This window comes from Agelaius tricolor, unplaced genomic scaffold (genome assembly GCF_023055355.1).
Source record: "Agelaius tricolor isolate 1412-34295 unplaced genomic scaffold, bAgeTri1.0.p SCAF_66, whole genome shotgun sequence".
NCBI classification, from domain to species: Eukaryota; Metazoa; Chordata; class Aves; order Passeriformes; family Icteridae; genus Agelaius; species Agelaius tricolor.
Genome location: NW_027269326.1, coordinates 199,683 through 225,650, shown reverse-complemented (window position 1 = coordinate 225,650; position 25,968 = coordinate 199,683). Strand labels below are relative to the sequence as shown.

Here is a 25,968-nt window from a genome sequence, read left to right as displayed (position 1 = left end):
TGGTGGGTTTTTTGTGGGTTTTTTTTGAGGGGTTTTTTTTGTGTGTGTTTTTGGGGTTTGGTTTTTTTTGGGGGGGGTTGGTTTTTTTTGTGTGTGTGTTTTTGGGGCTTGGTGGGGTTTTTTGTGGGTTTTTTTTTTGGTTTTTTTTTTGTGTGTGTTTTTGGGGTTTGTTTTTTTTTGGGGGGGGTTGGTTTTTTTTTTTGGTTTTTTTTTTTTGGTTGGTTTTGTTTTTCGGTTTTTGTTTTTTCCCCCCTCCTTTTTTCCCCTCTTTTCTTCGGAATGCACTTCCCCTCCTGTCACTGCACATTCCAGCACTGATGCAGGCACATTGAGCTGGGTGTAAAAGGCTGCCCAGACCTTCACACCAACAGCATCCTCCTCCTCCTCCTCCCTCTCACTCCTGGGACTGGGAAAGCAAAGGGCAGGCACAGGGAGGTGGAGATCTGCACTATGGCCATTATTACCTTTCTGTTCAGAGAAACTTTAATCCTGAGCCATTATTTAAAACAGATTTCATGCTGCACATAAAGATTAACATATTTTGCCTTGCCTTCATGGGCAGTATCAGAACCAGAGCTGCCTTTGTACAGCAGGGCTCTGCTGCTCTAAGCCATTAATCCTGGAAATGAAGCTCCAAGGGTTTAATCACCTATCAGAGAGCCCCCCGGGCTGCTGGAGGTATTTTTAGGATTTAGACGTATTAGCTCAAAACTAAAAAAGCCTGATTTATTGATTAATCACAGTTCAGCTGCTGCACATCTCCCTCCTCCTCTGCTGGCTCCACAGCACCATGTTTAGCTGGGGGAGCTGTTTCTGTTGGCATCCTCCTAGCTTGCAAATGAGGGTGGAATTTGGGGTGCCATCTTCAGGGTGAGCTGAAACCAGCACTGCCCCATTGCTGGGCTCAGAGTGCTGCTCACTGGGAAAGCTTCCCCTTATCTCAACCAGTGCATTCAATTTGGGAAAGTTATTTGTGTGCTCTTTGCACACCCCAGACAACTTTTAGCCTTGTGGGTTTTTTTTAAGAGGTGAGGGATGAACTGGAGGGAGCAGCCCAGCTCTGATGTTTGAGCAGAGCTGGGTGAGCGTGAGGAGCCTCAGTGCAGAGCCAGAGGAAAAAGCACCAACCTCCTACGCTCCTTTCTCGAGCCACAGCCCAAGAACTTGGCAACCAAAAATCCTTTTGGGGACCAGGAGTCTGGAAAACCCCTCACCACTCCCATAGAACAAAGCACCTGGGGGTTCCCCCTGGTTTTCCAAAGTGCCCAGCAGCTCCTGGCATGGGGAGCCCAGAGATGTGACCCCTGCACAAGGGGACAGGGATTTATCCCCTGCCCTGGGGGCTTCCCAGGCTGTGCAGATGGACCCTGAGGAGCACCAAGCTGCTTCCTGGGGATGAACAGCACTGCTGAGGGCAATCCCTGCACCCAGCACAACCCTCGAGCACAAAGTTTCACCTTGGCCAGGGGTGCCTGGGTCAGGAATGCCTGCCTGAAAGGAAAGAGCTCTCGTGGCTTGCAGAACAGAGGGTCTGAGGCACTGGTGGCTGTACGTATAGATCATATATTTGTGTGTGTAACTCTGCACACAGAGCTGCATCCTTACACACCCGCACAGGTAAATACTTCTAGATAGTGACCTCTTCAGATTAAAGTCCAAGGCACTTTTTACAGTGAACAGGTTAAAGCCATAGTTTAAAACATGCCTGTTTCTGGGTACAGCTCGGGTTTATGGCAATGCTGTGGGGATGGGCTGTTGTTGTACAGGCCAGCCCTCACTCCTGTCCTCCAGCTGAGAGACCGGCCCTGAAGGAGGAAGGTAAAGCCCAGGACTGGCTCCTGACCACAGAGAACATGCAAGCAGCTCCCACTGGAAGGTGCATGGGCAGTGCTGAGACCCCAGCGGGGGGAAGAACACTTTGGGTGGAAGAAGGAGCAGAGCTGGGTGCGCAGAGCCCCCAGCCAAGAGCACCCACTGGGCTCTGGAGCCCTGCCTGGTGCCTCATGGGGCTCTGAGGTGGCTCATCCCATAGGGAAATAACCAATGCCATGGGGAAGAAGCTTTTTCTCTCTCCTGCAAACTCCCCTCTCTACAACCTTGGACCCTTTGGATGCCTGTTAGGAGGGAGCTTGGAGTTAGGTGAGAAGCAGCTCAGAGCAGTCAGCACAGAGCCTGGCAGCAGAATCTTCCCAACCTGCTGAGCAATCACCACCATTGCCCCCCACCAAACATACCTGGTGGCCAAGGCAAAGCCCAAGGGAGAGGACCAGGAATCCCCTGGCAGCCCCAGACCTGGCTGGCAGCAGCAGAGGCTCAGCCCTGGCCTCTCAGAAGAAGAACCAGCCTCTTTCCTCCATCAGAGCTGGTTTCTGCAGGGAGATTTCAGGTCTGGGGTCCAGCAAGGAGCATCCAGACCTCATGGCAGCTCATTGCTGCTGGGGCTCTGCTGGGTTGGACTGGCCTGGAAGGGTGAGACCAGCACAGCTCTACGGTGACAGCATGGCAGTGGCTGCAGCTCTGACCAGGAAGGGCCAGTGCAGGGACTTTTGGACTTTCTCTGGACAAAAGCAGCAGGAATTGGTTCCATAGGTGCTGCTCATTCCCAGACACATCGTGCTCTGTGAAAACTGGCCAGGACAAAGTTTGGCTGCCAAAGAGCAGTTTAAGACTTAAGATCCAGCAGGGATCAGGTCCAGCAGCTCAGGAAGGGCTGGAGGTAAGGTAGTGATGCTCTCTGAGGCTCAAGGAGTCCATAGAATCACAGAATCATGGAATCACAGAACAGTTTGGGTTGGAAGGGACTTAAAGCTCATCTCATTCCCCATGCCACGGGCTGAGACACCTTCCCCTAGACCACGTTGCTCCAAGCCCCATCTAACCTGGCCTTGAACACTTCCAGAGATGGGGCAGACACAACTCTGGGCAGCCTGGAATGCTGAGACAAAACAATCCCTGCAGCCTCTTCTCATTTCTCTTTCAGGCTCAGGGTTTTGTCCTCCCATGCCATCATACCCTGAGGTTCAGCAGAAGCTGCAGCTCCCCAGGGCAGGGTGTGAAAGGTGAACTGGACCTGTCCCAGTCTCTTCTCCCAAGTAACAAGTGAAAGGACAAGAGACAATGCCTCAAAGTCGTGCCAGGGGATGTTTGGGTTGGATATTGGGAAAATTTCTGGCGTGTAAGTGTGGCCAGGCTGCCCAGGGCAGTAGTGGAGTCCCCATCCCTGGAGGAATCCAGAAGATTTGTGTTTGTGGCACTCGGGTGCATGGGCTTGGTGGTGCTGCTGGGTTAACAGCTAGACTTGATGCTCTTAGAGGACTTTTCCAACCTTAATGATTCCATAATTCTATGAAAATGTGCTCTGCAGCGCTGCTTTCTCAAGAGCCTCCACCCTGGAGGAAAAGGGGAATTTTGACTCTTGCAGAGCTTGTGCCCAGGGAGCAGAGTCCCTCCTTCTGCTGGAGGACACAACCTGGGGCAAAATGGCTTTCCAGAACCTGGGGAAAAAAAAAGGGGGAGCCTGACCTTTCTGTGGGGAGAAGCAAAGCTCTGGTGCCATTGGGCCACACACAGATCCAGACCTGTTAGAGGTCAGCTTCCAAGTACTGGAAATGAGTACAAGGGTGATAAAGGGTAAGAGCGTGGGTTCTGCACCTCTCCCTGTCCCCCATCCTCACTGGCAGTGGTAGCTGTACTCAGAAACAGACATTTTTGGCAGCAGCCTGGTGTTGCTGCCTTGCTAACAACCGTGTTGGGTACAAAACCATAATTGAAAGTTACCATAACCATCATAATATAGCAATATATTTCATAGTTAAAATAAACTATTATGCTTTCCCCTATCATTAAAAAAGAAGCGAGCAGTACAGAGGCAAGATGCAAACCCAGGTCAAAGCTCCTTAAGTCTGGACAGAAACATCCATGAGTTTGCAGAGAGATTGTGGAATTTTTCTGGGATTTCTAGGACAGTTCCTTGCAGGCGGAGCAGGAAGGAGACTCGTGGAGCAAAAAAAAAGCCCCCAAGACTGTGCCAAAAATGGGACTGGCTGGGTCAGGTGGGTCCTGGAGGGGCATTGGCCCCACTGGGCTGTGGGATCAGATGCTTCCCAGCTTGCAGGAGGTCGGCATCTCTGCGATTTTCCTCTCGTGCTGTTCTTCCACCTCGGTTGCCGATCTCTTCTCTCCGTCCTGATGTCCCTTAGGGTACCCAAAGTGATCATCTCAGGTGTGTGGGCTGGGCTGGACTGGCTGGGGAGCATTTACTGGAGCTGTTCACCGGGGCTGTGCCAGCCAAGGCTGCTGGTGACCTGGAGCTGCCATCAGGGAGCAGCTCTGGGTGGGCACGGTGGGCCCTGGGGGCTCCTCACTCCTCCTGCCTCCCCCCGTGGCCTCAGGTGGGATTTGGGCTCCTGGAGCAGGGCTGGAGGGGGTTGGTCTCAGTGCTGGCCATGGTGGAGTCTGGTGCTGGGAGCAATGGGTCAGGGCTGCTGCTCAAACTGGCAGGGGAGTGGGTGAAGGGGTGGGATAGGGGTGTGGGGATTGGGATGGGCATCCAGGGGTGTGGAATGGGGGTGAAGGGGAGTGGGGATTGGGATGGGCATCCAGGGGTGTGGGATGGGGGTGAAGGGGTGGGATAGGGGTGTGGGGATTGGGATGGGCATTCAGGGGTGTGGGATGGGGGTGAAGGGGAGTGGGGATTGGGATGGGCATCCAGGGGTGTGGAATAGGGGTGAAGGGGTGGGATATGGGGTGTGGGGATTGGGATGGGCATCCAGGGGTGTGGAATAGGGGTGAAGGGGTGGGATATGGGCTTTGCAGATTGGGATGGGCATTCAGGTGTGGAATGGGGGTGAAGGGGTGTGGGGATTGGGATGGGCATCCAGGGGTGTGGAACGGGGGTGAAGGGGTGGGATAGGGGTGTGGGGATTGGGATGGGCATCCAGGGGTGGGATGGGGGTGAAGGGGTGGGATATGGGCTTTGCAGATTGGGATGGGCATCCAGGGGTGTGGAATGGGGGTGAAGGGGTGGGATAGGGGTGTGGGGATTGGGATGGGCATTAAGGGGTGTGGAATGGGGGTGAAGGGTGGGATAGGGGAGTGGGGATTGGGATGGGCATTCAGGGGTGTGGAATGGGGGTGAAGGGGTGTGGGGATTGGGATGGGCATCCAGGGGTGTGGGATGGGCGGTGGAGGGGTGGGATAGGGGCGTGGGGGTGTGTGGGATGCAGGGTGCAGGGTGCAGGGCACAGGGTGCAGACCCCAGGTCACAGGCAGAAGGGTGGCTGCACTGCAGGTTGTGCTGAGATGAGGCCAGGGCAGGAAGGCTGTGGGGTGCACAGGGATCCACTGCCCCAGCCCTGTGGCAATCCCACTGCAGCAGCAGCGGCTGCTCTGCCCCAGAACAGGGGGCTCTTGCTCCAGCTGCAATCCCAACACTCTCACTGTGGCCCTTAGCACCTCCAGGCAGCTCCTGCTCTTGTCTCACTTGGTTGGATTTCCCAGACTTGATCTGTGCCTGGCAGGAAGGTTCCTGCTGGCAATATTGATCTTTAAGGATCAATACTTCCCCTGGCTCCCTGATGCCACAGGACACATCTTCACAGCACCATTCCATGGGCAGTTTGCTCCTATCTGAAGCCCAGAAAGCATTTTTTTTTTCTCCACCAGCTGCCTGCAGGCTGGGGAAAATGCTGCATTTCAGGCTCTTTCTCAGAATTTCTAACTTATTCTCCATTGCTATGCTGGGAGCCTCCTGAGAGAGATCAGCACGATGGACAGGGGGGCACCCACAGGCACCCAGGGAGCAGCAGCTGGGCTGAGAATAGACCATGGGGGGCTTCCAAGGCAGCAGTGAATCCCCAGCCATCCGTGGGACATCAGTGATAGTAATTACAAGAGCTTGGAAGAGCAGCTCCTTCCCAAAGCCAGTTTCTCTCCCACTGGCCAAGGACCAGCAGCAATGGGCACGTGCCTGCCTGAAGGCAACAGGGATGGGTGTGTTTGTCCCCTGCTTCCAGCACCTCTGCAGCACAGAGATCTCATTTTGCAGCCTTCCTCCTCCTCCTCCTCCTCCTCCTCCTAGGGCCAGCATGGGGGCAGCGCTCCTCACTAATTTCTGCTTATTTTCTATGTAACTCCAGCTGCAGGGCACAGGGAGTGAAACCACCTCACACCACTGGCAGCAAGGAAATCCTTCAGCATTGGGGGTGTAGGGGTGGTGGTGGTGCAGGAGGGTGGTGGGTCTCTACCCCTACGTGTGCACAAAATCCAGCATTATTTATGGAAGGGGGAAAAGTTACAAAGGAGAGCGTTACAGGCTGAGTATACCTGGAGTAACACAGTGACTGATTACAATTACTGACACTGCTGGGTGAGGTGCAATTAATATTGCAGAGTAATTACATGGTTACTTCATCTGTTTAAAAATATAGAAATATTCTCTGCTGAGTTTTCATGGAAAGCAGCAAACACCAACCCCAAAGTCAGAGCCTGGCATGGCTCCATGCAAGGACCCAGGAAAGCCAGAACATGACACTGGGGAAGAAGAACTCAGGAGGAAAAAGGGAGAAATGGTGAAAGCAAACCAGAAAGTGGCTGGTTCCAGAAGCAGCCAGGTGATGCCAAGGGTACCTCAGGAAGCTGAACACCAGCAAAAAACTGTAATGGGGTCTGATGTGCTGCTCTTTGGCAGGCATGGGCAGCAGTGCCTGTGCCAAGACGGAGCCAGAGAGTGCTGCTGTCCTCCACCAAACCCAGCAGAAGTGGCATGAAGGCCATGGGCTTTGTTTTAAACAGATGAAGCACCTGCCCCTGCTACCACATCACTTGCCAGTGAGCTCCTGCTTGATCCTGGTGGATTGGGCATTGCCAACTGGGCTCAAGCATGGATGTTCCCAGCGCGAGTGGAGACAGCTGGAGCTGATGGGGTGTTCATCCAGCACTTCTGAGACTGCTGCAAAGAGCCCACTGGCTTTGCAAAATGCTGGGAGGCTCCCAGCAGGCAGTGATGTGAGCACCTGGAGACCCCCTCAGTGCCCGAGCTGGCCTGCCAGCCCCACCACTGGCCACCAACACGTTGGCTCTGGGGGCAGCCCTGCGTGGCCCTGCACGCTGTAGGCACTGCTCTCCTGGCTCTGGCACGTGTCTCCAGGCAGAATGTGACACTAAGGACCAGAAAGAAGAAGTGTCCATCGTTTCTTCTCTGGGTAGAAAACACTCACAGCTCCAGAGAACTCCACAGGAAGGTTACAGTCAGGCATGGTCACCCAGCTGTCAGTGTGAGGGGGCTGTCCTGTGGCCAGGAGATGGAATGGAGCATAGGCAGCGTCAGCCAGAGCCTGCATCACCAACCTCCCCACGCTGGCATCTGCCTGGCGAGGTTTGGCAATCTTGAGAGGGCCAGGGGGCCAGGGGGGGCGCCCCAGGGAGAAAAAACTCTCCCTCCGGTGTCTCCGTTGCTTCAGTGCTTCTGACTTGGTGTTTTGTTTTGTTTTGTTTTGTTTTGTTTTGTTTTGTTTTCAAATGTGAAGACCTGAGATTGAGCGTGGGTTTTTCCCGTCTGCCACCGGACGCCGCGGCACAGGCTGGCCCAAGGCATCACCTTCTGTCCCCTTCCTTCACCACGTGTAGAGGCACCTGAAGAGGGATGCAATTCCCAATACCAAGGCGTTGGCAAAGCTCCGAGCGACGCTCGGCACTGCTGGTCCCACTACTGGCTCCAGCTGAAGGCTCCTGCAGCGGTTCAAGGACCAGAGGAAAAGTTCACAGAGACCTCGCGATCTGTGTGGAAATGCTTCCCCTGTCCACGGCGGGGCTGAAGGGGCTGAAGTGTTTTAGCAGCTGCTTGAGCTCGTGTAAGGGGTGGGGAAGGAGGTGGAGCTGACCCCGATGGGGCTCTCAGAGAGAGGGGTCTGGGGGGTGCCCACGGGCACCCCAACCCCTCTGGCCTCCAGGACGGCGCTGAGCAGGCGCTGCTGCTGCTGCCGCAGCATGTCAGCCATCAGCAGGGGCAGGGAGTTGAAGCTGGCACTGAGCTGCTCCAGCTTGGATTCCAGGCCGCTGATCTGCTTCTCCAGGTCCTCACTGCGGTCGTTTAGCTCTGTGATGAGGTCGTACATCACGTTCTGCATCTGGGGAGGGGACACGGGGGACAGTTAGTACCATGGCTGGAGGGGTTAATGCCACAGAGCTCACCCTTTTACCCCTGAGAGCTGCCCCATCTCAGCCCACCCCAGCTTCTCCAAGGGCTCTGCCACTGCAGTTTGGCTCAGCTCACCCCTTTACCCCTTTCTGCCCTGAGAGCTGCCCCATCTCAGCCCACCCCAGCTTCTCCAAGGGCTCTGCCACTGCAGCTTGGCTCAGCTCATCCCTTTACCCCTTTCTGCCCTGAGAGCTGCCCCATCTCAGCCCACCCCAGCTTCTCCAAGGGCTCTGCCACTGCAGCTTGGCTCAGCTCACCCCTTTACCCCTTTCTGCCCTGAGAGCTGCCCCATCTCAGCCCACCCCAGCTTCTCCAAGGGCTCTGCCACTGCAGTTTGGCTCATCCCTGGCTGTCAAAGCAAGGAAACTCTGCTGGCCCTGTGCTGCTGAGGTGTGGTACCCCTTGCAAAAAGGGTTGCAGGGAACCTCTGGCTCATGAATGTGTATCTCCTGCTTTGCAAGGGCAGCCATCCCACAGCAGCTATTCCTTGCTGACATTTACTGAGTCGGAGCATTTTGCGGTCAGCCAAGTCTGCTTTAGTTATTCCAAGCGAAGAGAAACACTCAGTCTGGCCAAGCCACAGGGTTCCTGTGGGACTTGCCTTTGAGAGGTCGACAAGGGTGTTGGCTTGGTCACTCAGCTTCCTCTGCTCCATCTTCACGCTCCGTAACCTGGGGAGAAGGAAAGAGCACGAGGCTGCACTCCCTCCCCTCTTCCAAACTGCACCTGGGCACCTGCCTGCATCTTGGGCAACGCAAAACTGCCCCCACAGCCCTGCCAGGGACAGGATCCTGCTTTATCTGGAGCTCAGCCTGCCCCCAGCCCACTGCACAGCCTCTTACTGGTGGATGGCTTGTAGGAACTTCCTCTGGTGCTTCCTGACTTTAGCATGGTCGATCTTCTTGAGCAGCTTGGTGTGTTTGTAGATCAGCCATGTCTCCCGCAGGACGTTGGCTGCCGCGTTCTTGATCTGAGAAGGAAGAGTGGCTGCAGGTCACCAGCCATGTGGGAGCCCAGAGACGCTGCCCTGGCTCTGCCATGGACCTGCTGCACATGCCCTGCCCCAGCTGGAGCGGGGCTCTGCACCCACAAAGCTCTCCTGGCCTGTTCCAGGGGATGCTGAGCACTTCAAGGAGTAAAAGAAGGCAGAGCTGTTGGCCCCTGGTGTACCCACATCCCAGTCCTGGCTCTTAGCCTACACACAAAGTTGTACCATAAACCTCAATTAAAAAAAAAAAAACAAAAAACCCATTTTTTTTTCTCCACCAGCTGCCTGCAGGCTGGAGAAAATGCTGCATTTCAGGCTCTTTCTCAGAATTTCTAACACATTCTCCATTGCTATGCTGGCAACCTCCTGAGAGAGATCAGCAGCAGCTTCTGCTGGGCACGATGGACAGGGGGGAACCCATCTGTGAATCCTGGCAGGTCCCAGACCAGCAGGTCCCAGTTGTGCTGCTGGTGCTGGGATGTGATTTCTGCAGGCTCTGTGCCTGAACCACAGCTCAGCTGCTCATTCCAGGAGCAATTGGCTGCTCTCTGCCTGGCATGGAGCCTGCAGATCCCTATCAATGGCAGTGCAGAGGGGCTCACCAGCTGTTCTGCTCTCCCAGCCTGGTCACACCAAGGTCCTGACTATTGCTGGGGTGTCAGGGCTTTGTCTGGGGCTCTGCTCTCTGGGGTGAAGTGGGTGCCCTGCTTGCATCCCACCACTGGTTGCCTTTCCAAGGGCTGCACTGATGCTCCTTTTGCCACCATCCCCTCTGAAATGTTTTCTATTGAGCAGAGACCATTCTATGACACACCACTGTGGGTTGGCTGATGCTTTGCCACGATGAGGCTGCCAACACCAGCGACCTCCTGCTGCTCCTACATGCTAGCAGGGATGTGACACCAGTTCTGGTGATCCCATGAGCACCCTGCTGCAGGCTCTCCTCAGGGGAGCCTCGCAGTATGGTTTTTATCTGTGGTGGACACTGAACCACTGAAATCCAGTTGTCTTCCTGACAGCAAGAGGAGTGAGATCATGCTCTGGAAGAGGAGGGAGTGTGCTCCCAAAATCACCTCAATCCCTGGAAGAGAGCTGCTGTCTTTGTCTCAGTGTAACACTTGTGCCTGTGCAATGTCCACAGCATCTGGAAAACTTCCTCAGCAGTGGTACCCACAGGACCCACACCCAAAGGTGCCAACACCTTCCTGTCCTGTTGTAGCTTCACTCAGAGATGCTGGCACCTCCTTCCACTGTGATACCCACAGGACCCACACCCAAAGGTGCCAACACCTTCCTCTCCTGTTGTAGCTTCACTCAGAGATGCTGGCACCTCCTTCCACTGTGATACCCACAGGACCCACACCCAAAGGTGCCAACACCTTCCTCTCCTGTTGTAGCTTCACTCAGAGATGCTGGCACCTCCTTCCACTGTGATACCCACAGGATCGAGAGGTGCTGACGCCTCCCTCCTGCCACGGTGGCCCAAACCCCAGCTCCTGGCACTCAGCAATGCCCCCATGGCACCTTACCCTCTTTGTCAGCTGTGTGTCCATCATGAAGTTGTGGACGTGCTTCTCAGCTTTGGTGAGCTCCAGCTTCCTGGCCACCACAGCCACCACCAGTGCTGTACATCCAGCACCCTGTGCAGGGACATCAGGTGGGGAAACAGTTTTTGTCTCTGTTTTGTAACACCAGCACTCCCACCCTCCCCCTTGAAACCTGCAGATTCCTAAAGCTACGTGTCCTCCCTGTTATCCTGACAAGATCTGGCAGAGCCTGGGTGTCCTTGAGTGGCTGATGAAGGGCTCTGTGACTAACAGGAGAGGCCAGGGGCTCTGTGACTAACAGGAGAGGCCAGGGCTGTCAGCAAGGTCAGCAGTGGTTGATGGGGAGCCTGTGCCACTGCAGACCAGAGATCTGCCCCGTGCCCTGTGGGATGAGGAGCCCTCCATTCCCAAGAGAGGGCTGGGCTGGGAGAGCAGTGGGGAAACACCAGGCAGCACAGGTGAGAGCAGAGAAGGGGCTCCAAATTCAAACTGGTGCAGCTGGGAACTCCCTTATCCAGCAATCACACCAGATGTGCGTGGCAGCCACCATCTCCAGTGCACATCTGTGCTGAGCTGTCCTTCCCAGAGGCTCTGTGCCTGCTGTGCTCCTGAGCTCTGCTCGTTCCAGCTGGGCCCCTGCCCCCAGAGCTCTGGCAGAGAGCTGTCAGCCTGGCAAGCTGTCCTTAAAGAGCCATTAATTAACCTGCTGGCCTGAATCCTTCAGTGTCCTCAAGGGTCCTGCTGCACTCTCTGACTGCCACCAGGATCAGTGACTCTACCCTGGTGCTGACTGCCCAGCAAAGCCTCCAACCCCACAGGGCGTGGGGGTCTCCATTCCCAGGGGTGGGGGGACACTTTGGAAGATGGGGCCTCACTTCAAAGTTATCTCTGGCTGGGCAAGGGTTTTGGGAAGCTGGAACCCCCACAGCTGAGCCAGCAGCTCCTCCTCTGCTGGCAGTTGCTGCATCACCCCCATCCACAGGGATTTTCTCCCACCAGAAACACCAGCCTTGCTGCCTCTGGCCTCATCCAAGACACATCAAAGATTTGCAGGTGATACAGGATGAATTCTTCTTGCTGGAGCCCCTCCCCAGCTGATGGTACTCATGGGGTCTGCCCTAGCTGGAGGAGGGATGGCTCCATCCCCAGGGCCTGGAGCTGAGGTGGGCAGAGCTGATGGCTGGGGAACATCTGTGAGGACCCCCCAGCTGCTCCTTCAGCAGCCCTGGCTGGAAAGTCCCACAAGCCAGGAGATCTCGTGGTGGGCTTCTAAGGGCAGGTACTGTGGAGGCACTGGAGAATGGTGGCCTTTTGGCTGAGAAGGAAAGGAACCCCTGGCAGATGAGCAATGGAAGCCAGATGATGTGGACCAGGATGGCCAAGGGATGCTCAGGTGCCCTTCTGCTCCCTGACTCCACCCTTACTGACTGTGGGTCCAAACCCACCCCAAATTCATCAGCTGAGACAACTCTCTGAACTTCCAGGCTGTGAGACCTCAGAGCTGGACTCATTAGGCCTTGTACATTGAGAAACAGGCACTGGTAAACTCCAGAGGCCCCTCCTCTGCCATGGAGACAGGCAGAGCCCACAGAAGGGAAAGCAGCTCAGCATGGCCCTTACCATGATGCCAGTGAGCAGGCAGACTCCCTTGCCACAGTAGGTGTGTGGGACCATGTCCCCGTAGCCAATGGAGAGGAAGGTGATGGAGATGAGCCACATAGCACCCAGGAAGTTGCTGGTTACATCCTGCTGGTCGTGGTACCTGCCAAGGAGACAGGGGCATCAGTGTCACAGCAGGGGACAGGGATGGATGGGGCAGAAATGGGGGTACCTGGGCTCCCCCAGCCTGGGCTGGGCTGGGGTGCAGGATTAACAGCGCAGTAGGATGTGCCATAGTGGCAGTGCTTGCGTAATTTCTGGCACTGGGAAACCCAGATGGGACAAAATGAGAGCAAAAACTCGGTGGAAAAGGCTTCTGCTTTCAGTCAGACCTGTCACCACATCCCAGCCCTGTTGTGTGTCCCCAGTGGTGCTGCAGTGAGGATTGGCTGGAGGGACAAAGAGCTGTGGCTCTGCAGAGGCTCTGAGCACAGCAGCTCACCCTTGGCATAGCTCCCTGCATCCCACTGCTGCTGTGGCACTCCAGAGGGCACAGCTGCCAGCAGAACTGCTGGGGATGGGCCCTGTGGAGCCTCTGGCACAGCCTTGGCTTTCAGGAACACAGGAACAGCTCCCACACACTCAGGACACAGCACACGTGGAGTGGCTGCAGCTTTGGGAACGCTGCAGATTTTCCAGGTCCCTGCTGGGGATGTGAGGTCAGTGACCATTCTGGCTGTCCCAGAGCTGGGTTTTGGCTCTTCCAGCAAGCACACAGAGAGGGGCCCCAGCTGCCTCCAGCTCCCCAGGGCACAGCCAAGCCAGGCAGGTACAAGTGCCAGGGATGTGGTGCTGACTCCTGGCAGCCAAACTCGGCCCTAAGCTGGCAGGGGCAGGCAGGGCCTTTACCCCACTATGAACAGGATGGTTGTTCTCCTGCCTCCCTGGCAGGCTTCTCCCAGCCTCTTCACAGGATCTGGAGAGGGAAAACAGATGGAGCTTTTGGCAATCCCAGCTCCAAGAGCATCACTCGCAGAGCAGTTGGGTTTTCTCCTCTTCTGAAATGTTTTTTTCCCTCAGCTGGGGACTCAAATGAGGTCCTGGTGCAGGAGAAAGCACCCTCAGCCTTGGTAAGGCTCACTCTGGGCAGGGTTGGCCAGGGGAGATAGAGCCCATAACCACAGTGATGCTCCCCAAAATTCCAGTGCCAGCAGTGGGGAACACACAATCATCCCAGAGCTGGATAGGTTATGGGCTCTGTGGGAGTTAGGGCCCATAACCTCAGTGGAACTCCCCAAAATTCCAGTGCCAGCAGTGGGACACACACAATCATCCCAGAGCTGGATAGGTTATGGGCTCTATGGGAGTTAGGGCCCACAGCCTCAGTGGAACTCCCCAAAATTCCAGTGCCAGCAGTGGGGCACACACAAAATTCTCCCATCCAGTGTCTTGTCCTGAGGAGATCTGAGCCCACCTCATCCCACAGGGTGGAATATCCTGAGAGAACAACCCCAAGAGCATCATGCTGGACAGGGGGGGTTCCAGGCCTGCTGGACAGAGGGACATTTTCTCCACTAAGCAGCATTTTGAGCAAGATTGATAAACCAGGGGGGTTGACCAGAAAGAGGGGCCACCTGCTCAGACACCAGCACCATTTTCTGGGGTGAAGAGCAGAGGGTCTGAGGCACTTTCTGTCATCCCTTGACCTGCACACAGCCACCCTCACCTCTCTGGCTGCCCTGAGCATCACCTACAGCCCTGCCCTGAGTGCAGCAGCACCAGCCCCGGGCTCTGGGCAGCCCTGGCTGCTGCTCCGGGCACACGTTCCTGTCACAGGCATCTTTTATGGAAAACCCTTTCCTGAGGATTGTTCCTCCTGAGAAGCTGAGAGGCCTCAGGAACAAAATGTAACCAATGGTTATCTGCTGCTGTGGAATGCAACAGGTGCATCTGGGATTTGGCTCATGTGGTTGTTTCTAATTAATGGCCAATCACAGCCCAGCTGGCTCGGACAGAGACCCGAGCCACAAACCTTTGTTATCATTCTTTCTTTTTCTATTCTTAGCCAGCCTTCTGATGAAATCCTTTCTTCTATTCTTTTAGTATAGTTTTAATAATATATATATAATAAAATAATAAATCAAGCCTCCTGAAACACGGAGTCAAATCCTCATCTCTTCCCTCATCCTCGGACCTCTGTGACCACGGTGCCACGTTCGGGCTCCGGGCACACGTTGGGGCACACGTGCGCTCCGCGGGGCCGGGCGGGCGCGCACCGGAGCGGCGGGCGGGGTTGCTAAGCAGCGAGAGGAGCGGCCCCGCGGCGCACGGGAGGATGCTGAGGATGCTGAGGATGCTGAGGATGCCGAGGATGCTGAGGATGCCGCTGCTGCCCCCACAGCCACGGAGAGCACAGCTCGGTGCCGTTGTTGCGTTGTGATTTCGGGGTTTACCTCAGAACCTCCGTGAAAATTCCCTGCCAGGTGTGTCAGTCACCTCTCCTTTCCCCTCCCAGTGCCACTCCTGGAATTCCAGAAGTGATTGGCAAAATTCAAAAGATGCTTTCCACCCCTGGGGGGCATTGGGCCATCCAGGTGTCCTTTGTCCCTTGTCCCTCCCCTCCTGTCCCTGCTTGGTGCCTCCCTGCCCCTTCCCTGCCCCTCTCCCCGGGGTTAAAGGAGCAGCAACCACAGGCTCAGGGAGTTCTGTTGGAGCTGGTGCTGCATTCAGAGGCCTGAGGGCCAGAATAAAGCTCTGGATCCAAACCCTCCATCAGAACCGACTCCTTTCCTTCACCATGGCCTCAAAGCCTCTCTGGCAGAGATAAACCTGAGGAGCAGCCCCTGTTATGGGGGGAAGCTCCATCCCAGCACCACCAGAGCTCCTGCAGGCCTGGACTTGTCCCCACGTGCCCAGCTGCAGCACCCAGGCAGCCCAAAGTGTCTGTGGGGTGAAACACCACACACCCAGGCAGCCAAAAGTGTCTGTGGGGTGAAACACCACACACCCAGGCAGCCAAAAGTGTCTGTGGGGTGAAACACCACACACCCAGGCAGCCAAAAGTGTCTGTGGGGTGAAACACCACACACCCAGGCAGCCAAAAGTGTCTCTGGGGTGAAACACCACACACCCAGCCAGCCAAAAGTGCCTCTGGGGTAAAACACCACAGTTGCTGCTTTTTGGTTCAGCAGCAAGGGCCAGACAAGCTCAGGCACGTCCTGTCTGGCTAGATTGGTAAATATTCCAATAAGATGTAGCACCCCAGCCCCAGGATGTCTTGGAGAGGCACCACCACCTCTAAACTGCCTGGGCCCAGTGGGTGCTGCTGGGGAATGGTGCTGCAAATGGCTGGAAGCTGTTTTCCAGTGCCAGTGGGCAGTGTGGACAGGGGGACACGTCCTGGGTAGCCCTTGTGGGAGCTGTGTGAGGCCCCCAGGGCTGGTGCATCCCCCAGGGATGTGGCATCCCTCACACACAGAGCGTGTCCCAGGGCCTCTGCATTCCCCCAGCCCTGCATCCCCCAGGACTGACGCATCTCCAGCCCACCTGGGTTCTCTTCTGCCTCTCTGTACATTGAGGGAGGTGATGGCAACTGCCAATGATCTGCAGTGCCTCGTCTGCATAATTTCTGGGGATTTTTGTTCCTGATAGTTCTTCGTTGCTTCCTCCAGCCTGAGCCTTGCCAGCTGTTGGATTACCCTCCTGTGTGTGTCCTGGGTGCCTGTGCTCCTGCTCCCTGCTGAGGAGGCACAAACCACAATCTCTCAAACACAATTAGGCACAGCCTGAGCATCCAGCTCATAAGGAGAGCATCATTAAGGGAGCCAGGAAGGCAAATGCAGCCAGTAAAAGCTCATAAAATCTCAGCGTGCCGTCCCACGCCACTGCCACAGCACTTCCAGCTGCCCTAATGCCCCTTTGCAGTGTGGCCACAGCAACGGGTCCCACCCCGAGGAGGAGGGGGGTGGCCTTCCTCTCACTTTGAAAGCAATCTAGAATCAACCTGGGTGTCCCAGGTAACCCTGGGCTGCCAGTTGCTGTGATCCCTCACACCTCAGCTCCACGAATGACACAAAGCTACCACAACAGGGCAGCTCCTGGAGGAACCTGCCCTCCCTTCCCCGGGTGCTGCTGCACTGTGGCTGTGGAGAAAACCTTCTGGCACAGCCCTGGGATGCCACCAGCACAGCCCCCTGGTTCCCTCAGTAGACAAAGAGTGGTGGCAGGTCCCTGAGAGATGGAGGTGCAGTGATACCCACCAGGCTGGTCGCCACAGCAACCCCGGTGCTGAGCACGCTGGTGCTGGCGTGATGCCATCAAGCTGTGGGTATGTCACCACAGTGTTGTCATGGCAGTCACTTGCAGCGATGCTGGAGCCTGAGCCAGGCCCTGTCACTCCCCATCAGCACCTCTGGGTCCTCCCCATGCACAGCCCCCAGCTCCCAGCACTCTCCTTGTCCCCCACCCGTGCTCCTGGAGCTTCTGGCACCACAGATGTTCCCTTGCACAAGGACCCTGTGAGGACAGGGCTGACCCTGCTCTGCTTCCTGCCTGTGCAATTTATCATCTGTAACAGCAGGGCTCAGTGCAGGGAACCACTGAGGCCCCAACACCCCCCCTCCTCCAGGCTGTTGGGACATCACATCTCCATTGAGAATTCCAGACTGCCGTGAATCCCAAACCACAAACTGCTGAGCTTCCAGAGGCACTGCACATCATCATGCATTCCTGAACCGCTGCACATCCTGAACCGCTGCACATCCTGAACCCTGGAGCTTTCCAAACCTCCACACAGCCCAAACTGTTTGTCATGCTCGTGTCCTGAGCTACTGAGCATCCCAAACCTCCCTGCATCCCAAACCTCCCTGCATCCTGAACCTCATCATGCATTCCTGAACTGCTGCACGTCCTGAACCGTGGAGCTTTCCAAACCTTCCCACATCCCAAACTGTTTGTCATGCTCATGTCCTGAGCTACTGAGCATCCCAAACCTCCCTGCATCCTGAACCGCTGCACATCCTGAACCGTGGAGCATTCCAAACTCCACACATCCCAAACTGCTGTTGTCGTGCTCGTGTCCTGAGCATCCCAAACCTCCCTGCATCCCAAACCTCCTTGCATCCTGAACCTCTGTGCATCCTGAACTGCTGCACATCCTGAATTGCTGCACATCCTGAACCGTGGAGCATTCCAAACCTCCACACTGCTGCTCATCATGCTTGTATCCAGAACTACTGAGCCTCCCAAACCTCCCTGCATCCCAAACCTCCCTGCATCCCAAACCTCCCTGCATCCTGAACCTCTGTGCATCCTGAACTGCTGCACATCCTGAACTGCTGCACATCCTGAATTGCTGCACATCCTGAACTGCTGCACATCCTGAACTGCTGCACATCCTGAACCGTGGAGCATTCCAAACCTCCACACTGCTGCTCATCATGCTTGTATCCAGAACTACTGAGCCTCCCAAACCTCCCTGCATCCCAAACCTCCCTGCATCCTGAACCTCTGTGCATCCTGAACTGCTGCACATCCTGAACTGCTGCACATCCTGAATTGCTGCACATCCTGAACTGCTGCACATCCTGAATTGCTGCACATCCTGAACCGTGGAGCATTCCAAACCTCCACACTGCTGCTCATCATGCTCGTATCCTGAACTACTGAGCCTCCCAAACCTCCCTGCATCCCAAAACTCCGTGCATCCCGAACCTCTGTGCATCCTTAACAGCTGAGCACCCCAAACCACCAAGCCCTGAGCATCCTGAGCTGCCACAAACCCCTAACCCCAGCTCACTGCAAACACCCTGAATCCCAGAGCACCAGGCACCCCAGCCCCTCTCACCTCTCACACACACGGACTGTCCACGCAGCGATGATCCAGAGGGAAATGCTGAAGACCAGCAGCACTGTCCCGGGGCAGATGGTCATGAGTGTCTTCATGACGAAGCGGGTGTTGAAGTTGATCTTGTTGAGTGCCCCGATGCTGCGCGAGGAGGCGTCGGTGAAGAGCTTGCTGTGCAGCAGCATCACCCGAGCGATCAGGTAGAGGCGCAGGAACATGGGGATAGACAGGATGATGTCCACATCGGCCTCTGCCCGAGATGGTGTGTAGGAGAAAGCCAGGCGAGCTGTCCAGAAAAATTTGTACTCCCCAGGGATGGGGTGTATGGCACAGACCAGCATCTCCAGGCTGATGTAGAGGATGCGCTCGTACGTCATCGCTATCCGCCAGTCGTCAGCTCCATTGTCGATCACAAAGAGCTGCCAGGATGCAGAACAGTCACCAGTGGCCCCACAACCTGCCCACTGCCATCCCTGACCCTCCCTCCGCAGGATCTGGGGGTCAGAGCTAAGAGGAGCGCTGGGTGTGGCTCAGCCAGAAGGGTTGGGGATGGATGGGGGAAGAAAAACATGGGAATGAGTCACCACCAAGCTCTGTGCTGCCCTGCTAGTGTGTGTCAGGGATGGTCACCAAAACTTTAAGGTGCCTGGCCTTGAGCACACACACCCAGGGACAGCATGGGGACAAGCTCACTCAAAATCTGGCTGGCAGGAGCCCACCTCCCAAAACATCCCCCTCATCCAGGCCACAGAAATGGGCAAGCCATGGTGCCACAGAGCCCCAGCATGAGTCACCCCAGTCCCTCTGCTCCTGGGGTTGCACTGATTTTGCTGACAGTTGTCACACCCTGAGTGCCAGGGCAGTATCTGGGCAGTGAACACCACAGTCGGAGCATCCAGCTGCTGGCGGAGATGGGATTCAGTTGTCATGGCAACTGACGGTTCATCCTGGGTACAGCAGCTCCTCTCCCATCATCAGTGATGGAGCTGGGGTCTCTGCAGGAGCTGGGAGGGGGTGGCAGCTCCGTTGGCCTCCCTGGGATGCCAGCAGAGCCCTGGGAATCACCCATGCGGGTGACTCGGCAGGGGCAGTCCTGAGGCTGCCATTGGCTCCTCCCTGGTGCGACAGGGACACCCGGCAGGAGGGACGGGCTCGGGGCCTCTCTGCAAGCAGCACTTGCCAAAGGAAGCACCAGGAAGGGATCCAAGGGGGATGTGGCAGCTGGTGCCATTGTCCGTGTCCTCAATCCCTCACTCATGGAGCGACGCTGGCTCGCTCACAGAGCCAGGGCTGGGCAGAGCCCAGGCAGAGGGTGAGAGGTGAGTGGGGAGCACGGCCCCAGCTGGCCCTGAGCCCAGGAGCAACCCCCCAGAGGCCCCAGTACACCTGTGCCAGCCCAGCGTGGCATTTGGGGCTCTCCCTGGGGATGGCAGGAGCCACGGGGACTGAGTCACAGAGTGGCTGTCCCAGCCACCTCCCTTTCTGTAGGGAAAACTCTGCTCCTTTTAGCTGCTTTGTTTGAGAAATTGTTTACAAAAATGCTCCAAGCTGTCAAGGGAGATCCTCAGGCATTTAGCAAGCTGACAGCCTATTCCTTCCTGGAAAAGGGTGTTAAAATAAACAAATTAGCAAGCGGAAAAGGCAGGAGCCTTTTGACTGTATGATGGGGAACTGCCATAGGCCAGGGAGGGGAAGGAGCAAGATTTGGGCAGGATTCCCCTGAGCCAGCCCCTCTGTGTTCTGTACCTGTAAAGCATCAAAGTGGGTTTCCATGGAAACCTGGAGTGGTTCAGTGGTACCCAAGGGGGCATTTCCCAACACATGCAGCATCACTGGCTCCAGCAGGGGCAGGGACAAGATCCACCATGTCTCCAGAAAAACAGAGGCCAAGAAAAGCTACCAAGACGCCTCATGAGGACTAAAGTTTCACCAATAGCCTGAACAGCTCCAGGCACTCCAAGCACAGGGATGAGGGGGTCTCTGCTCATCCACAGCACCCTGGCAGGAGCTGACAGCATTACCAGCACTGCTCTCCTTCACCTGTTGTGATATAACGTGGTGCTGAGTGATGCCTCAGCCCCAGAGAAACTGAGGCACAGAAAGACCTTCAAAGGACTCATTAACACAATTAGTAGGATGATAGAATCACAGACTGGTTTGGGTTGAACAGGACCTTAAAGTTCATCTCATTCCACCCCCTTTCATGGGCAGGGACACCTCCCACTACCCCAGGCTGCTCCAAACTCCATTCAGCCTGGCCTTGGACACTTCCAGTGATGAGGCAGCCCCAGTTTCCCTGGGCAAGAGCTGAAGAGGGAATCCTGAGGGAAGAGGCTGATTGTTTCCCAGAGGCTGGGAGGTCTGACAAGTGCCATGGCCAGCTGAGCACAGTCCCCCACCTTGGCCAAGAGGTACAAGAAGATGAGGATTTACAGCTCTGGCAGCCCCATTCAGTTTTTGTTGGATTGTCAACAATTTCTTTATAACATTTTATAACACTCAGGGCAATGAGCAGCCAGCACAACTTTGTTTGGAGCAGATCAAGTCCAACTCATCTCATTGTCTCATTCCCTGTCTCCCAGTGTGACTGGCCTGGCAGAGCAGCTGGGATCATGGTGAGGTGCAGAGGGACAGCAGTGGCACTTTGGCTCTGCTCAGGGCAGGAGAGGTGGGATGACCTGTGTGCTGCCTGGGTGGATGTTGTGTTTGCCCAACCCACTGCCAGGAACAACAAGCAGAGAGGAAACAGCAAGCACGGAGGGCACAGCTCACCCGGCTGACCCCAGCCACCGTCATCCTGGGGTAAATATTATTGCAGCAACAAGCAGAGCTCTCAAATATTTGCATTGAGCAACTCACCCCCAGGCTTGGTCCCCATGGGTGCAGGCTGAGCTGGAGTGGGGACTGGGGCAGGCAGGGAGTGGGTGCTGCTGCCAGCGCCTCCATGGCAAAGCCCCCCAGCCTCAGGAGGGACAGGGTGGGATTTTGGTGCACTCAGGGCCGGGGGCTTTGACATCCCTTGCCAGGATGCTCCTTCTCCTGCCTGGTGATTCATTCCTCCCAGGCCCTGAGCAGGCTGGCATTGTGCCGAAGCACAGGGAAGCAGAGCTTTCCTGGAACAAACTGGGACTCCTTTAACTTCCCAGGGAGGAAGAGAGTGTGCAGCCCTGATTAGGAAAGGATTTCTTGGCTTTCCTTGGCACTTTGACTGCCTTGAGCCCTTCCTGGCTGCAGTCTCCCCAAGCCACCAGTATATCTGCCCAGCACCTGGGGCTCTCACAGGCCAAGAAGTGCCCCCCAAGACCCTGACAAAGAGGAAGGATGCTCCAGGGTGTGAGCTCAGGTGCTGTGTCCCACTCAGGTGCTTGGCAAACCCCACAGCCCCTCACTGGCGATGCCAGGACCTACCTGCACCTCCCGGGTGTGGTAGGCGATGATGAGGCCCAGCAGGATGACGGTGGAGAGGCTTATAAGGCATTTCAGGGCCAGGGAGAACATGGAGTCCTGCAGGGTGAGAGCAGGGAAGGCATTAAGGGGCACACAGCTGTGGGAGTCTGCTGGCACTGAGCTCCACACCCCAAAGGAAACACTGCCCCCAACACCTGCTATCCCATCCTCAAAGGCACTTTTGCTGCTTCAGCTTCCCCCCAGGCAGCTTGACACAGTAGTAAGGGCACCATCAGAACCATCAGCACCACTGGTACCACCAGCAAAAATAAACAAAAACTCTTTTTTTAATTCTCTTTTGCTGAGTGCAGTTCCCAACCTCCCCTCTGAGATGTGCAACATCAGTGCCCCAGCCCCATCCAGCCTGAGCCCAGTGTTACGGTATCCACACAGAAAATCTAACCAGACCCTCCAGCTAATTAGCCTTATGTAAATTAAACCAGCCCCTGATTCCCTGATGCCTGTGAAAAGCAGGATTCAGGGTTCCCTTTGGATGCTGGTTCACCCATGTGCATGCCAGCCACAGTCCAGCCCCACAGATGGGGAGAATTGGCAGCCCCTCACCAGGATGTTACCCCAAAACCAACCCCCCTTAGCCCCCATCCCACACCTCTGTGCCACCCCTGGCGTGCTGAGGCCTGGCACACCCGGCCTGCCAAGGCCCAGCTCGCCCATGGCACCCAACCCTTGGCTTCCCCAGCGTGCTGGGCTGGCTCTGGGCTGGCTCTGGCCTGGCTCTGGGCTGGCTCTGGCCTGGCTCTGGCCTGGCTCTGGGCTGGCTCTGGCCTGGCTCTGGCCTGGCTCTGGGCTGGCTCTGGGCTGGCTCTGGCCTGGCTCTGGCCTGGCTCTGGGCTGGCTCCGGGCTGGCTCTGGCCTGGCTCTGGCCTGGCTCTGGCCTGGCTCTGGGCTGGCTCTGGGCTGGCTCTGGCCTGGCTCTGGGCTGGCTCTGGCCTGCTCTGGGCTGGCTCTGGCCTGGCTCTGGGCTGGCTCTGGGCTGGCTCTGGCCTGGCTCTGGCCTGGCTCTGGGCTGGCTCTGGGCTGGCTCTGGCCTGGCTCTGGGCTGGCTCTGGCCTGGCTGGGCTGGCTCTGGCCTGGCTCTGGGCTGGCTCTGGGCTGGCTCTGGCCTGGCTCTGGCCTGGCTCTGGCCCGGCTCTGGCCTGGCTCTGGCCTGGCTCTGGGCTAGCTCTGGGCTCCCTCTTCCCCGTGCTCCTCATCCCCACAGGCTGTTTGCACGCAGAGAAGGGACTATTTGCTGTGGAGGCGGCACCGCATTGTTAACGACTTGGCTCTGGCTGTGCAATTGTGTGGATATAATGGCTGGTGCTAAGAAAAGTGCTGTGACTAAACACTACTATTAACAGGCAAGCTCCGGGGCAGCATTGTGCCAAGGTGGCTCTGGCCAGACCCTTCTCAGGGGCACAAACCCTGCGTGGGGCACCTGGCAAGCGTCACACAGGGTGTACCAATACCTCCTGCCTGAGGAGAGCTGTCAGGAAGAGCCATTCCTGCATCCCAAACAACATGGGGTGGGGGCCAAAGTGGAAAAGGACCTTGGCACCCCTGGCGCACGTCCTGCTGCACCAGGGGATGCCAGGGTGCTTCACACAGGTGGTGGGAGCAGCAGTACTGAGAGGCCCTGTCCTGCCCGCAGTCAGTGGACAGGCAAACCCTGGCCAGTGTGTCCCTGCTGCCCAGCTCAGCCCTGGCACCCTGTGGCTGGCATGGCTGGGGCCGTGGGGCAGGGCTGGGGCTGCACTGCCTGCACCCCATCTGCACCACAGGCGCTCCCACACCCGTGATCACGGCCCTGCCGCCGAGTTCTGGTTTCCCACCGGGGGATTCACTCACAGCTGCTGCAAATCTGGCCAAGGGGCCTGCAGAGGCCAGAGGCAGGCACTGTCCTGCACCCTGCTTGTGGCTGTCAGCACGGTTGTTGGTGTGACAGTGGGGCAGCAGCGTGTCACAGCTGCTGCATGGCAGCAGCGCTGACTCACGGGGTCTTCCCCAGCTGACACAGCAGCTCCATTGGGCATGGCAGCATTCTGCTGGTGAGGCTGGACAGTCCCCCTGGCGCCAGGCACGCGGGCACACGGAGCCTGCCAGCCTCAACAGGTAGCAGATGCAGGTGGGGGATGGTGGTTTGGCATTGCTCCTGCCAAAGGGGGAGTGGGAACCACCAGAAAAAAAGGCTCTGGCATTGAAGCATCTTTCTTTCTCGGCGAGGATGCCAGCTTGGCATGCCCCAGCCTCAGACAGAGCAGTGCAGCTGCTGCCTGCACCCCCCATGCCCACTGAGCCGTGCAAAGATGGGGCTCAGGACCACCCCCCCCAAATCTGGCTGGGGAGGCAGCAGGGTCCCCAAAATCACAGGAGCCCCGACTGTATTTCTCCCCTCCTCCACCTCCCGTGCTCGCAGTGCCCATGGATCATGGCAGGAAGGGGGGAGCAGCCCCTTCCCACCGCTCCTTCCCCTTCCCACCGCTCCTTCCCCTCCCCGGGCGGCACCGGGACCCCCGCTGGCTGCACCGCAGCCCCCTCGGCAGCAGCACCGGCCCCGCTGACGCCCATGGGTGCTGGTGGGGGTGCCGATGCCTTCCCCCCTCTCTGGATAAGTATAAATAACATGACAGATGTCTATACAAAGAGTTATTCATATCGCTGCCAACCAGCGCAGCCCTGGGAGCAGGAGCTGGAAGGGACGTGGGGGGGAGAATTATAAATAAAAGACACTGTCCTGCAAAAAAAAAAAAAAAAAAGAAAAAAAAAGGAAAAAAAAGGCAAAAAAAAAGGCCAAAAAAAAGGCAGGAAGGGGTGTGGAGGAGGAGGAGGAGGAGGGAGGGGGTGCTTCGCTGCACGGCCGGGGGCACAGTGCTCGTGAGGAGTGCACTGCCATGCCAGCAACAGGCACCACAAACCTCAGTGGGTCGGTGCCTGCTGCTGCTGCAAGTGCCTGGGGCAGGACTGGACAGAGCAGCAGCCGCCAGCACGAAGCCCCTGCAGCTCCAGCCGGGTGCTCACCCTGTGCAACACCTGTGGCTGCGGCATCCGCTAAAGAAAGCGCTGGGAACGTCCCTCCAGTCACCAGCCAGCCTGTCTGCCCCTGCTGCGCTCCACACGAGCTCCATATTTATCCCGTGGCACAGATGGGGCAAATGGCTCCGCGCTCACCCCGCACACACCCCCCGGCCCCGCCGGTACCTTGGAGTAGAGCCCCCAGGAGAGCTCAGTCTCAATGACCATGACGACAATGCCAAACATGCCGAAGATGAGCGCGTAGTCACTGAGGCGCTTCCTCTTCTCGAACAGTGCCCGGCGGTGCCCAAGGCGGTATCCAATGTTCTGTGCCTTGCGCTTGGGCCCCTTGGCAAAGGTGGTGGGGGCCGGCCGGGCGGGCGGGCGGCTGGGACGGTGGGCGGTGGGCGCATGGTTGTCCTCGCGTGAGACAACAATTTCGGGGGGTTCGCCGGCACCAAAGAGCTGCAGGGGTTGCGCCTCCGGCTCGGCCTCGATGAGGTTCCGTCGGGATGCGCTGAGTCGGCTGAGGGGCTTCATCACCCCCCCGCTGTACTTGCAGGAGCTCATGGCGATCTCGGTGAAGGGGTTGCTGTCCCGCCGGTGGACCAGAGGGCTGGGCTGCCGGTGTTTGCTGCTCGCCACCCCGGAGCCCGCGGGGTGGTCGCCGAGGTTGAGCTGGCTGCCGTGGCGGGAGGAAGGGTGGAGGGCGGCGGGGGCGGCGGGAGGAGGAGGAGGGGCCCGTAACGACCCGGGCGAGGAGTGCAACAGGCTGTGCTGGAGCGGCGGCAGCGCGGAGGGCGGCGGCGGTGACCGTTCATCCCCCGGTAACGGGCAGGGACACCGACCATCCTCCTCCAAGTCCCCCACGCCCGAATCGTGGAGATGCCCCGATGTCTCCATGACGGCGGTACCGGCGCCGCTTTGCAGGGCACCGGTTCCGCTTTACTTGCCACCGGCCCCGTTCGCTGGATCATGAATGGGCTCCGTTGCTCTCGCCGCTATCGCCGCCGCCACCGCCCCCGCCGCTGCCGCTGGCCCGGCCCCGCAGCGCCATTGGCCACGCTGGGGCTCCCCGCAGGCTGACATCATCCCCGCCCGCTCCCCGCTTTGGATCTCCCCCCCCAGCACACCCCCGGCTCCTGCATCTCTGCGGGGTCGTTCGGGACTTGTAGTGCACGGGGCTGCACCGGGCTGCACCGATGAGCGAGTCCCGAACGACCCCAAATCTGGTTAACCCGTTGGGTTCCCCCTTCACGGGCATCCCCCCTCCTTTGATATGATCCCCTTTAATCCGTTTAGAGGACGGGGATTACGAGCAGCAGCCGGAGCA

The 25,968-nt window shown here is 57.2% G+C and overlaps 1 protein-coding gene across 1 annotated transcript; it reads right to left on the bottom strand.

The window, feature by feature from the left end:
* Positions 1-1,543: 1,543 nt before the first annotated feature.
* KCNN3 (potassium calcium-activated channel subfamily N member 3) lies at positions 1,544-25,691 on the bottom strand. The gene is made up of 8 exons (XM_071456960.1): positions 24,822-25,691; positions 21,585-21,680; positions 18,177-18,595; positions 12,353-12,494; positions 10,715-10,825; positions 9,040-9,167; positions 8,799-8,868; positions 1,544-8,126 (listed from the first exon to the last, which is right to left on the bottom strand). Exons 1-8 carry the CDS (start codon positions 25,536-25,538, stop codon positions 7,830-7,832), a joined length of 1,980 nt encoding a protein of 659 aa, XP_071313061.1. The 5' UTR covers positions 25,539-25,691; the 3' UTR covers positions 1,544-7,829.
* Positions 25,692-25,968: the final 277 nt, after the last annotated feature.

Coding starts and splice junctions, on each gene's coding strand:
- KCNN3 (XM_071456960.1), bottom strand. CDS start 25,538: ATGGAGACATCGGGGCATCTCCACGATTCGGGCGTGGGGGACTTGGAG. Junction 18,596..21,584: donor ACCACACCCGGGAGGTGCAG/GTAGGTCCTGGC, acceptor GCATCCTGGCAG/CTCTTTGTGATCGACAATGG. Junction 9,168..10,714: donor ACACACAGCTGACAAAGAGG/GTAAGGTGCCAT, acceptor CTTCCTTCTCAG/ATCAAGAACGCGGCAGCCAA.